Source organism: Oncorhynchus gorbuscha, linkage group LG09, assembly GCF_021184085.1.
Source record: "Oncorhynchus gorbuscha isolate QuinsamMale2020 ecotype Even-year linkage group LG09, OgorEven_v1.0, whole genome shotgun sequence".
Taxonomy (NCBI): Eukaryota; Metazoa; Chordata; class Actinopteri; order Salmoniformes; family Salmonidae; genus Oncorhynchus; species Oncorhynchus gorbuscha.
In genome coordinates this window covers 35341006-35355281 of record NC_060181.1, presented here as the reverse complement: position 1 = coordinate 35355281, position 14276 = coordinate 35341006, and the positions used below count along the sequence as shown (strand labels likewise).

Sequence of the window (14276 nt, the reverse complement as noted above, 5' to 3'; positions counted from 1 at the left end):
ATATAAACCTAACCCCTTACGCAACCATAATTCTAACTAATAGTAAACCTAACCCCTGTTAATTCTAACTTAATATCCTAACCCCTTACCCTAACCATAATTTAACCATTCAAAACCCCTTCCCTATTTTAACTCTAACACCTAACCCTAAACCTAACCCCTAACCATAATTCTAACCGTAATAGTAAACCTAACCCCTTACCCTAACCATAATTCTAACCTTAATAGTAAACCTAACCCCTAACCCTAACCATAATTCTAACCATAATAGTAAACCTAACCCCCCTAACCATAATTCTAACCGTAATAGTAAACCTAACCCCTTACCCTAACCATAATTCTAACCGTAATAGTAAACCTAACCCCTTACCCTACCCATAATTCTAACCATAATAGTACACCTAACCCCTTACCCTAACCATAATTCTAACTGTAATAGTAAACCTAACCCTAAACCCTAAGCCTAAAATAGCATTTGTCCTCATGGGGACGAGGGAGAATGCTTCTTGTTTTACTATACTTGTGTGGACCTTTGGGGATTTTAGGTCTCCACAAGGGTAGAAGAACACACACACACACACACACACACACACACACACACACACACACACACACACACACACACACACACACACACACACACACACACACACACACACACACACACACACACACACACACACACACACACACACACACACACACACACACACACACACACAGGACTGATGGCCTCCACTACCATCTGTTGCCTCCTTTCGCTCTGACATCATCCCACCATCCCCCTATTGTGTTAACCCCTCATCACCCGGCCTTCACCTTAACCTTTTAATTACCACTAACCACCCCCCTCCCTGTCCCCCCCACCCAGAGACACTGTGCCACTCGGTCCGTGTGCTAATCCGTCAGCGTCTGCCCTCAACACCTGCCGCCACACTCGTCTAACTCAACTCCCATTCTGGAGCCCATGCCAGTTTCTTCTCTATTTCGCCCGGTAGAGCGCGCACAGCGAAAAGCCCAAAGTGGCGGGCACACACACACACACATGCTGAGACACACACATGAACGCATGCAGGCACGCACACTGGCACACACACATACATGCGCACACACACACACACGGCTGAGAATAGATAGGTCTCTTTTGTCATCGTCCCCCCCAACTCCACTGCCCCCCCACCCCCAGACATCTTTTGCAGGGCGCTGAAGTGTAGGGCGCTGGGCCCATTGTCCAACAATGGCCACCGTAGGACCCCAAGGACCCCCTGGTGATAGGTGGAGGGCGAGACGTGAGGAAATGTGACAGTTCTGGTGCAGCTGACACAATGGTGTTTCTTTCCCGCAGGCTGCCTGGCCTGCGTTGGCTTTAAGAGAGCCTGGGCACTTTTCTCCCTGTTGTAGTTTTCGAGAAGGAAACCAACATCTTCTGCTGTGGTCTGGAAACGACTGCCACTTACTTGGCTGTAATGGATGTGTGTATATCATCCACAGAAATAAAAAGCAACTTGGAACCGATGCCCCTTCGCAGAGATAAATGCTTATCTTAGACATGAATAATGATTTTTCTGAAGATCTTTGACATAGGAACACATTTTGTTTTATTTGACTTTAGGTGATCTAGTGTGCTGGAGGTTGATTACGAAAACAGATTTATCAGATGTTCTCGTGATTATACTGACGCCACCTGCCCCTTTTCATCATTTCTTTGCCTTTGCTTTCCTCTCAGTGTGTCTTCTAGGAGTGAGGTTAACTACTGTTTGTTGATGATGGCACATTCAGTCATTTCCCTTCATATTACGACCACTCTCAATGTGACCTTGGCATCCACTGACAGTATTGGGATTGTGTGAGTGAGTGTGTATGTGTGTGTGAGTTTCAGTCTGCATGTGTGAGTGAGTATGACTGTGTGTGTGTGTGTGTGTGTGTGTGTGTGTGTGTATGAGATGGAGAGAAATAAATGTAGTTTGTTGATAATGGCGTATTGATGGGGTTTGGAATGGACTGGCCCTGAGGCCTCATCCTGACTTGTCAGGACTGAATGCACCTCTTCATGCTTCACTAAACACACTCAATTAAGGCATGGGGAACAGAGGACAGGAGCGCACACACACACACGCACACACACACACACTTTCAGTACAAGCTTCCTTTAAGGACAACCGTCAATCATTCTGTTCGTGACAATAGCCATTCCAAAATCAGTGTCATGCAAATTCTCTCCCTCTCCTCTTTCTTACACACACTGTTACATTTATAAAACTGAAATATGCACAGACGTACATATACACAGTGAGAAACGGACTATGTAGAAAGTAGTTTTTTTTAGTAATAATGCTTATACTTAAACACGTTGCACTGGGGCCCAGTGGGAGAAGCTCTTTCATATGATTGCAAACTGTTGTTAGGGTGTGGTAAAAATTATTTTATTCACTGAGCATACCAGGGAACGGGATGTGTCATTTTTATTTATTAGCAACTATCATTCTAAAGAGGCTAGTCCTTTAGTGTCACGCCCTGAGCTTAGAGAGCCTTTTTATGTCTCTATTTGGTTTGGTCAGGGTGTGATTTGGGGTGGGCATTATATGTTCTGTGTTTTTGTATTTCTATGTTTTGGCCGGGTATGGTTCTCAATCAGGGACACCTGTCTATCGTCGTCTCTGATTGGGAATCATACTTAGGCAGCCTTTTCCCCTTTTGTCATTGTGGGAAGTTGTCAGTGGCACTATAGCCCTGTAAGCTTCACGGTTGTTTTTCGTCTGTTGTTTTGTTGGCGAAATTTACTAAAATAAAAGTAAAATGTACGCTCACAACGCTGCACTTTGGCCTACTTCTTTCGACAGCCGTGACATTTAGACAAAGTTGCTTTGTTGTTGATGACTGTGGCATGATAGCATTTCCTCTCTATTTGACCTCCTGGTGACTGTGCCAACTGCGTTCTTTCTGTCTCTGTCTGTCTCTGGGTTGAAAATATAGCCTACCAGATGTCAGTTACTGCATTGGTTGTGTGATTATCATATAACCCATAATTAGATTCTAAATGTTTTCTAATCGTTTTTTCTTGTGTTTTCAGGTGTTTTTCAATGATCATCTCTCCAGTCTTAATGTCGGTTAAAGAAAATCCCTCCAACAACAGAAGTAAAGCAATATCTACAAACGTCCCCCATCGCAATCACTATGAGAACCTTATGACTTTGGAACGCACGGGTTAGTTCTCTTCGTCAGGGATACTTGAGCTACCACAGCCCTGGGGCCGGAAATGGAGGTGGAGCCGAAGCAGGAGCAGGCGGACCAATGCAAGGCCGACGCTGTCAAGAGTGACCAGGAGGAGTACGATGCGACGGTCTCTGGCCACACCTGTGGCATCTGTGGACGGGGCTTCCCTCTCCTGAGCTCGCTGTCCCAGCACATGCGCAGGCACACTGGAGAGAAGCCCTACAAGTGTCCCTACTGTGAACACCGGGCTGCTCTGAAGGGCAGCCTGAAAGCCCACATCCGCAGCCACAAGCTGGGCCTGCTCAACCGGAGCCTGGGCAAGTTGGACTGTGAGGAGGGGGTTGGGGAGCAAGGACAAACACAGGGGGACCCTAAGAAACTGGATAGTCCCGCCGACAACCTCGCCAATGGCACCTCGGCCAAGAAGCACAAAGTCAATGGCAAGACTAAAAGCTCCAAGAAGAAAGGCGAAGAAGGAGTCGTCCAGGATGACGGCAAGGAGGACGAGCCGCAAACCATGACTGAGGGCGACCCACTTCCGGGAGGGACCTTCTGGGTGGACAATGGGGACGGTGCGGGTTCCTTTCCCTGTGGCTCTTGCAGCCAGGTCTTCCCCCAGGCCCTGCTCCTCAAGGCCCACATGAAGAAGCATCGAGGCTCCCTGGACCACGGTTGCCGCATTTGCGGCCGGCGCTTCCGCCAGGCCTGGTTTCTCCAGAGCCACATGCGGATTCATCGGGCCAAGAGCCAGCTGCGGGGTGGGAGTGGCGACAGCAGTGAGTCCCAGACCACCCTCAACGGGGTCACCCGGGATCCGGCGTCCCTGGTGAACGAGGACTGTCTCTACGAGCTGTGTGCTGGCTGCGGCAACTTCTTCTACAACCGCAAGACCCTCCGGCTGCACGAGAGGGTCCACAAGCAGAGCCACACCCCCAGCAAGCCGCCACAGCAAGACCCCGGCAACAGCTCGTCGTCACCCGCCGCCAAGAGGCGCTTCCTGGCATGCCTTAACCTCAGGGCAGCCGGGGCTGGAGAGGCAGCTGTAGAGGGGAATCTTGGAAGACGGATCCCCGAGCTGGACCCGGTATGCAGTTACCAGGCCTGGCAGTTGGTCACCAGAGGATGTGTGGTAGAGGTGACAGATAAAAGCCTAGGCTGGGAGGAGAGGCTGGTGGATGCCGAGGTGGCGTTTGCCCAGGAGAAGGGCGAGTATGTGCCTCTGAAACAGGAGAAGCGGAAGAGGCAGCTGGACTCCTCCCAAAGAAAGAAGAAGAAAGGGGCCCAGGATGTTGTCATTAATGGTGGCAGCGGTGGAATCTCCCACCAGCAGGGTGACAGTAGAATTAGCCGCACCTTGTGGAATGGGCTCAGACCAGAGACGTTTGGGATATTGCAGAAAAAGAAGGTGAAATATGGCCATCAGTCCATCAAGCCAGCCACTAAATCAAACTCTGCCAGTCAGCAGCCCAGCACACCAAGACAAGAAGATTCTCTATCTTCCTCTTCCATAAAGAGGAATAGTATCAAGGACCCAACCTATGAAGGTAAGACAAAAAAAATGCCTAGATTAGCAACAATTTTTTATTTTTATTTAAATGACATGACAAAGGGCATCTTGGTCGTATTCACACTTAAAATCCTGATTGAAAAGGGAACATTTTGTTTACTACTACAGCAATAACAATGACCCCCCCCCCCAAATTTCAGACATTACCATACCAAATTCCATTCCCATACTATAGTCTTTGATGCATATCACAGTTTTCAGTGTGATTCAGTCATGTTTGTTTTGGTTTCTATTGCTACTCAGTCCTGAGTTATGGTCAATCTATTTTCACGTGGTAAAAGGGAGAACTCACCTCATGTGTTGATTCATCAATTCACACATCTTAGCATAACTAAACGCCTCTGTGTACGTGGGCACATTTCTCTCCCTCGCTGCTGAGGTATGTAGCATACTTAGCATAGTAGACTGCAGATTGAGCAGTATGTCAAACAGGGACCTGTTCTTGTGTTATGGTTGAATTGTCTGTATTCATGTACAGCAACTGATTATTGGAGACAAGACAGTCTGAAAAGTGACGCTGCTTTGACTGTTAAACTCTGTGACAGGATAATAAATGGTTCCCTTCAGAGTCCTCTTGATAACAGTATTAACCAAGAACCGGAAGTGCATGGTAAATATGCCCATATCGAGCAACTCAGAAGTTTGTAATAGGCTTTTAATGTTTGAAATTGCACTCATGACATTGACAAGCAAAAGTGATAGATATAATTATGAATTTGGTAGCACTTTCAGTTCAGTTTCCCAGTTAAAAACTGGCCTTCAGTTGCCATGGAGCAGTACTCATACAGGTAAAATGTGTGTTTTAGCACTTGCCTTTAGGTTGCCACTGCAAATTAATTGGTGTTATGGCACCATCGTGTGGCATAGATTTCCCATTACACCCTTCAACCTACATAAAGAAATATGAAAGGCCTTTACATCTGGTACTTTGCTGAATGGGGAATAACCCTTTCTGTACCATTCATATAGGTAAATGACCTATGGAGAGTAGCATGACAATGAACTCCTTTCTCATCCACATGTTTGTTATATCATGTTAGCACTTATTAAATCTTCATACTTTGCTGAAGCTCATTTTCTTAAAATGACTGTTTTTCAATATGAGCTTAGTCTAACTGTACTCTGCAATCCACAGATGCCAAGCCATACCTCTGCGAGCACTGTGACTTCCACACCAGTGACCCCTCTTCCTTCACGTCCCACATGCACAAGCAGCACAAGGACGTCAGGGATGCACATCATCACATACTGGGAGCTATTATGGAAGAACCAAGCCACGGCGCTCCCAAGGCCTCAGGTTATGTGGAATATCTCCGGCTGAAGAGCACGCTGCTCAGCCAGCCCTACACAAATCCCTACGTCTGTCCTCCTGGCCAGGAGAGGGCGGCATCAAGCTGCCAGTCGGAGAAGTCGAGGAGCCTAAAAGTCAAAGGGCAATCCTCCCAGGATGCCATCATCTACGCCAGTCTCCTCAACCTGTCTGCCCCGCCCGATGGCCAGGAGGAGGATGGCGGTGTCAATCCTGTGGCAGCAGTGTCTGAGGGTAAGCTGGTCAGACACCGGTGTCCGTTCTGCTCCCACGCAACCCATTACCTGGAGGTGCTGTGGATCCACCAGCGTGTGGCCCACAGGGTGGATAGTGGCAGCTCCCTGGCCCCCAAGTGGGCCCCCTGCGTCACCGGCTTCAAGGGCCCCAAGGCTGCTGGACGGCGCACGGGGCCCCCGCCCTTTCTGGAGGGCAAAGACTGCCCGGCACTCTCAGTCCCCCGGGCCCAGCGCACACAAGCCCCGGGTTCCACCGCCCCACAACCTTCAGGTGGAGGCACCAAGAGGCCAAAGACCCACACAAGCAGTACAACTACTACTTCCCAGCCCAACACCAGCCAGGCCATGGTGTCAGTGTCACATACAAGGTCTCCCCCTGGTGGTGGGAAGTCACTCCTACCTCAAAAAAAGAAGTTGAGCCGCCCAACCCATATGGAGGAGGTGGCAAATAAGAGCGTCCGATCTAAAACGAAAGCCAACCCCAAAGCTCCTGCCGCTACCACCACCGCCTCAACCATCATTCAAGGCTTCTCCCAGCAGTCGACCAGCAGCCCCAAAACCGGACATTATCGGGCGGCTGCCGAGGGAAGCCTGCTTCCGCAAGAGGGCCTCGGCTTTATTCTGGCCAGGAACCATGGCTGGGCCGACCACGCGTCCCATCTTACCCCAGACAGAACTCACCTCCAGCCCCACCCACACCCCCACAGCCGTCCACGGGATCCACCTGCAGCCCTGAAAGGTCAAGACCTTTGGTCAGTCACAAACATGTTTGGGGCGCAGGGCAGCAGCGGGTACCTGGCACCCACCACCCTCCTCGGCCACGGGAAGAGGGAGTCGACTGCTGGGAACAGCAGAGACACCCCGATGGACATGGGCATCCTGGGTCGGTTGAAGAACTACAGCACCCACGAGCTGGCAGCTCTCTACCAGCACTGGGGCTTTGTAGATCCCAGGCTTGACCCACAAGGTAAGGAGGGATTGAGTGTTGCGTAATGTAGTCCATTAATTGGCAGTGAAAATGGTTTTATAATTTTCACCACAGCCATACATAATTCAGCATGTATACAGACACACCGAGAGGGAGAGAAAGATAGACAGACATGCACAAAACTGACCATGTCCTTTACACTGTACACTAAGGTCATTTTGAGAGTAGCAACTCTAACTCTGCAGCTTGTCGTCGTAGATATCATCATCATCCTCTTTAGCCCTTTGAGTCACATTTAATAACGTGACCTTTAAAAATATTTATATATATATATATTTGTCCTCCACCTTCTCTTTTTCTGTGAGTGTTTTGGCATGAATGCTAATAGCTTTGGGAAACATGTTTACCAAGGCCGACAGAAGGACATGTTTCTGCCGGTGATAGTACCAGTCAAGGAATAGGTCTCTGTCTAGTGTTGACCTGTGTGTAGGTCCTGGGTTGGTGTGTGTGTGTGTGTGTGTGTGTGTGTGTGTGTGTGTGTGTGTGTGTGTGTGTGTGTGTGTGTGTGTGTGTGTGTGTGTGTGTGTGTGTGTGTGTGTGTGTGTGTGTGTGTGTGTGTGTGTGTGTGTGTGTGTGTCAGTATGTGCATGCATGGATCACAGTGACACAGATGGGCTGTGTGTGTGTGTGTGTGTCTGAGTGAATGAGAATGATAGAGGTGGCAAGTCCACACACACACAGAGTAAATTCCATGGCCAGGACATCAGAGAGACCTGACACAATTGGAGTGACAGTGGGGGGAAAGCTCAGCAAGCAAGTACAGGGAAGGAGAGAGAGACAGAGGAAAGAGAGGGAGAAACAGGCAGTGAAAGAGTGACCCAGTGAGAGAGATATACAGACATAGAGAGAGAAAGTGCGAGAGGAGTACACCTGACATGTGACACAGGAGCGCTGGCCAAGGGCACATCAGAGGCCCGGCAATTTAATTTGCAGTAATTTATGCGCTACTTCCCAGGCAGCCAGGGGGTGGGTCAGGGCTGTCGGGAGGTACACCACAACGATTTGGTACGAAAGTTGCCATCCACTGCCCTGAAGGAAGCTCCACCCCCCAGATTAATGGCACATCAGATGTACTAATTAGCCCTGTACTTTGAGGCTTAGGTGGCTTAGCGGTTGGAGTCGCCACTTCTAGCACACATGTATACCTGTGTCTGCGCGGATTCAAATCTGACCCACAGCCCCTTGACAAGGACTCCTATTCTTTCCACGCTATCACGATATGTCTTAATTCTGTTCAATTACATTCTGGAAGAAAAACACAAACTAACTAGCCAGCTACTGTTTTTGCACAATACATCCCTGCTGTGTGAGATAATTGTCACTATTTTCATGAATGGAACAGGTTAGCTTCCTATCAAACACTGCAATTAGAGCTAGCTGGCTCGCTAACTGTGACTAACATGTCAGCTGCAATGTAGGTCAGCTAGCTAGCTAGCTAGCAAGCATTTCCTTCATAAATGAAGCAAACTATCTAGCTAGCTATCAACCTAGAAGAATAGAGGCAAGAGAGTGGTGTTGAACTACCAGACAGCTTTGTTTATAAACATTCTGATTTGGTCTTTACTCATTCCAAATAATTGGATTTGTGCAAAAGCATAGGCTGACTGGACTGGTGCGAGTACAGATTTGCACACGTACACTAATGATGAAAAACCATCAAAAAAGTCATTTACATTTCTTTACGAAGTGTGTGTGTGTGTGTGTGTGTGTGTGTGTGTGTGTGTGTGTGTGTGTGTGTGTGTGTGTGTGTGTGTGTGTGTGTGTGTGTGTGTGTGTGTGTGTGTGTGTGTTGTGTGTGTGTGTGTTTGCATGTCTGCCCTTGTATATGATTTTGTCCTTGGATGGCAGTCCTTCAACTTTGAACAAACACATTTGCTTGTGACACTGACCTGTGAAATGTTTTATACATTATTAATCAGATGTCAGTTATGGGGATGTAATTGGTGTGTGTGTGTGCATGCTAATAAGATACCGGGCCACCAAGCACAGTGACCATTGATCCTCTGTAGCTCAGTTGGTAGAGCATGGTGCTTGCAATGCTAAGGTAGTGGGTTTGATTCCCAGGACCACCCATACGTAAAGTGTATGCACCCATGACTAAGTCGCTTTGGATAAAAGTGTCCGCTAAATGGTGTATATTATAATTTGAACACAATTTCAATAGGAGACTAAAAAATAGAACAAGCAGAAAATCCATCACTTTCACCCCTGCATGTCACTCCCAGGCAATATTAACCTGAAATCCAAAGTGAATATTGCCCTAGAAATATAGAACCAGTACCTTAACTGACTGTTGCATTATTAAGTTCAGTTTTTTTGGTTGTGAAGGTCTTGGGATTCTAAAGTGTTGCTATGTCTCTTGTTTCTACAGGGATACTGCAGTACAACGGACATTTTGAAAACGAAGTCCACTCCTCCACAGAGGCCTCCAAACAAGTATGGTACTTTTTGTTTGGGTTTTGTTTTGCTGTGATCTTTCTCCCCTTTTTATAATTCCTCACCTGTGCCAGAGTCTGGTTGAGTGCTAATGTTCCACCTATATGTCCCCTGGCCCAATTTATCTATCTGGATTTCAGCTATAGAATCTGTCTCCTTACTGTCTGTTCTTCTTTTACATGTGTTTTTCTCTCTTTGCATTCCCGCTATCTTGTCAATAACAAAAATACTAAAGGAATTTAGACCTTTAAAAAAAAAAAATCTCTCGCCACTCCTTTCTGCTCCCAGCTCCGAGAATCCAAAAGAGAAATCAGTGTTTGAAACACCTAAAGCGAGGCAGTGATACTTGGGCGTCTGTGTCAGACGGCTCTTTCTCGGGCTTTGGTACGAGGAGCTGACAGGAAAACAAAAACATCTTGACGCCCCCCTCGGGGTAAACAGTCGTGTGTCTCCATATGGCATGTCAACATCCTGCCAATCATGACCACATGCAGGCCCTCCTGGACACTCTCTACCTGCCTGTCTGTTCTCTTTACTTACTTCGTCTTCTACTGTTGCCTTTGCAACGTGTGAGACGTGAGGGCACATTGACACACACCGAAAGATGAACTCACGCACTCTTGCACAAACGGACATTTTTGCACATTCGGAAACACACAGTCGGAGTTATACTTGCACACACACAAATACACTCAGAGAAAGACAACTGACACGCAGCAACGCGCGCACACACAAACGTGTCTTGGTGTGATCTGTGATCTGACTCCATTTTGCCCCTTGTCTCTGTCCTCTGCAGGTGATCAGCTGTTCCGCTACTTCAACAGCCAAGAAGGGGACATGAAAACTCCACTTCCCAAAATGCACTGTTGCAAAATGAAAGGCCTGCAGTCTCTCACAGGAACCAAGCCATGACTACAGGAGCTCTTCACTTTCGGGGCCCAATTGTCTCAAGGGGCACTCTTTGTTTACAACTAACTAATCCACCCGGACAAAAGGAGTTACCATAACATGCGGACGTGACAGAGTGGAAATTCTTCCTCAACTGGAGTGTAAACTCACAACCGTCTGCACTGTAACTCAACAAGCACCGTCAATGTGTCGCACCCAGAACGGCTAAGGCATTTCCACATCCAGAGCAACAGAACTTCTCAGGAAGGCAGTAGCGATGCGCTGAACCATCTGCTACTGAACCATCTGCTACATCACCCACTCGGCTTAGATCACAGGAGGTTGGTGGCACCTTAATTGGGACAGACTGGTTCATGTAATGGCTGGAGCAGTATAAGTGAAAATGGTATCAAATGCATCAAATACATGATTTCCATGTGTTTGGTGCCAGTCTGTTCGCTTCGTTCCAGTCATTATTATGAGCTGTCCTCCCCTCAGCAGCCTCCACTTAGATGTTTCTGTGGTGAAAGTATACTGATCTAGAGATGGTGCAGTTGGGTTAGATAACTGATCCTAAATCAGTTGTTAAAGGGCATGAAACCAGGATCCCCCAGGAAGTTTTATGTCAACTTTAAACCCTTTAAATCCATGTCGGAGAAAACAAAAGAAGCAAAGACTGAAACTTTCATGTCGTAGCCCTCCAGAGAATTGTTAGAAAAGGGTGAAGTAATCAGATTGGTATGTGTATTTACTGTGAATGTGTGTGAGTGTTTTAGTCATCTGTTTATTTGAGCTTTTGGCACTTTTTTCTGTGGTATTTGGAAACGGTTTGGATTGGTCAGGTCAGCTCACACCAGCAACGTTACTACCTACCTTTTTAAAGCTGGAATCCTTAATGGTGAAACAGCCACGTCCGTTTGTGATATTACCACGTTTTCCCTCGGACATCATTGCGCGATGCTCCCCAGGCTCTGCTTCGTCCCAAAAAACGAAAAACTATAACAAAGGCTGTGGGGCGGACAGTTTCCCCAACTTATTATTCCATCTTTAAGCAACAATAATGAGGCAGCTGTTTGTGACTTACCAGCCATCTCCAGCCATATTGACATGAGCAGCAAGCATGCTAGACTCTGCTGACCTGGGATGTGGTGGAGGGTAAATGCACGTAAACGTCGGCAGGTAGCCTCGGCAGGTAGCCTCGGCAGGTAGTCTCGAGGTTAGACTGTTGGGCCAGTAACAGGGGACGCAAGCAGAGAGAGGTTAGTACAGTGTTTCCCAAACTTGGGGACGGGGCCCTATGTGGGTTCTCCTGAGAAAATCTGTACTAATCTTATTAAACAACTTTAAAAACAAAAAAACATTGTTCATTATTTCCCCATGTCCTACCTTCCCTATAGGCCTACATTAAAATGCCCTCACATGCAAACAATACAGTTGTGAAAATGTCAGACGTTATAGTTTGTGTTGGTGGTTGTTCGTCTTATCTCGATCGCCCACTGGAGGTCATAGTTTAACCACCTTTTTTTAACCTCTACATCACAGCTTCTGAATAGCACCTAGATGGAGTATGTATGTTCTGTTGCGTTAAGTCTGTATGTCCACTCAAGTTGATATCCCAACGTTGAAAGACTGGCTTCTCCGTGTTTTTTGCAGTGTTTTATTTTGGTGTTTTGCTGAATCACTGGGTATCTCTGTCTTAGAAATGGCTTCGGCAGTGTTTTCAAGTTATTTTAGCTGCCCACAAGGAAGGAAAGCCATACATGTTAAACTGTACCAATCGGATGTTATTTCTTTGTTATTTATCGATTATTATATGATAGTTATCCACCTTGATCGATTGTCGTGTGTAAAAATATATATATATAATTTATGATTTGAAGTCAATTATAAAACGGCCGACTTTTGTAAATAAGAAAAGGTTGGTGCTTTAGAGGGACGTATTTCTCAGAATGCTTCATGAAGACTAGCCGTGTTTGCTAATGGCAAGTGCTCAGATATTCTTTTAGGACTTTAGATGGCGGGGTTGTACTTTCAAAGTATTTATATGGCACAATACCTGTTAGTACAAATAAAACTTGCTATATTCACATGGGCATGGTTTTGGTCATTTTGTTATCATTGAGGCTCTTTCATCAGCCTTTTGAGGTGATATGTTTATGACACATGATTGTGATTATGTAACATGACAATAGTTGTTTAACAGTGCTTAGTAAAGCCCTCACACCAATTATTATTTCTAAATGATCTGTTTTATTACAAAGTAAAAAGTGTTACCGAGCTGGAAGGAATTTGACATTCATTTTTTGAGAGGACAATCCAGGTGTATAATACATTAGGAGCACCTTCCTAAATTGAGTCGCACCCCCTTTTGCCCTCAGTACAGCTTCAATTTGTCGGGGTATGGACTCTTAAAGGTGTCAAAAGTGTTCCACAGGGATGCTGGCCCTTGTTGACTCCAGTGCTTCCCACAGTTGTCAAGTTGGCTGGATGTTCTTTGGGTGGTGGACCATTCTTGATACACACGGGAGACTGTTGAGCATGAGAAATTCAGCAGCGTTGCAGTTCTTGACACTAAAACCGGTGTGCTTGGCATATACTACCATGCCCCGTTCAAAGGCACTTAAATCTTTTGTTTTGCCCATTCACCCTCTGAATGGCCCTCATATAATCCATGTCTCAAGGCTTAAAAATCCATCTTTAACTTGTCTAGTCCCCTTCATCTACACTAATTCAAGTGTACATAACAATTGACATCAATAAGGGATCATACCTCTCACCTGGTAAGTCTATGTAAATGATTTACGCATAATACTATGTAATGTCAAAGTAAAAAAATCAAAACAATCAAAAATAAATGAATGGAAAATAAAATGTCTATGTTTTGATTAGATAAGTATTCAACCCCCTGAGTCAATGCATGTTACAATCACCTTTGGCAATGATTGCTGTGAGTCTTTCTGGGTAAGTCTCCCAAGTGCTTTGCAAACCTGGATTGTACAATATTTTCCCATTATACTTTTAACATTTCCTCAAGCTCTGTCAAGTTGTTTTTTGATCATAGCTAGACAGCCATTTTCAAGTCTTGCCACAGACTTTCAAGACGATTTTAAGTCAAAACTATCTTGGCCACTCAGGAACATTCAATGTCATCTTGGTAAGTAACTCCAGTGTATATTTGGTCATAGATTTGAGGTTATTGTCCTGCTGAATGTGTCTGTTGGAAGCAGTCTGAACCTGGTTTTCCTCAAGGACTTGTGCTTAGCTCTGTTCCTTTTCATTTTATCCTAAAAAAAACTCCCTAGTCCTTGCCGATGACAAGCATACCCATAAAATGGGCTCCCGACTGGAGAAGCAGTCTAAGGCACTTCATCTCAGGCTAGAGGCGTCACTACAGAACCTGGTTCGATCCCAGGCTGTATCACAACTGGCCGTGATCGGGAGTCCCATAGGACGGCGCACAATTGGCTCAGTGGTGTCCGGGTTAGGGGAAGGCATCATTGTAAAGAATAATGTTTTTAACTGACTTGCCTAGTTAAATAAAGGTTAAATCAAATAACACGATGCAAAATATTTAGAGTGGTATTCAGTGATGTGTTTCGTTGGATTTCCCCCAAACACAAGGTTTTGTATTAAGACAAA

General features: G+C 46.2%; 1 protein-coding gene across 3 annotated transcripts in view; it reads left to right on the top strand.

Moving 5' to 3' along the window:
• The window catches only part of LOC124043451 (zinc finger protein 516-like), a 35651-nt gene extending 22925 nt beyond the window's left edge, over positions 1 to 12726 (top strand). For 2 of the 3 annotated variants that reach the window (XM_046362054.1, XM_046362053.1), the window contains exons 2-5: positions 3071 to 4757; positions 5916 to 7292; positions 9685 to 9749; positions 10546 to 12726. In XM_046362054.1, the coding sequence (XP_046218010.1) occupies positions 3257 to 4757; positions 5916 to 7292; positions 9685 to 9749; positions 10546 to 10590 (2988 nt within the window). In that variant the 5' untranslated portion in view covers positions 3071 to 3256 and the 3' untranslated portion in view covers positions 10591 to 12726. Of the gene's footprint in view, positions 1 to 2740; positions 2799 to 3070; positions 4758 to 5915; positions 7293 to 9684; positions 9750 to 10545 lie in introns of those variants that run through there. The other variant, XM_046362055.1, reaches the window with a different exon arrangement.
• The last annotated feature ends 1550 nt before the right edge of the window (positions 12727 to 14276 follow it).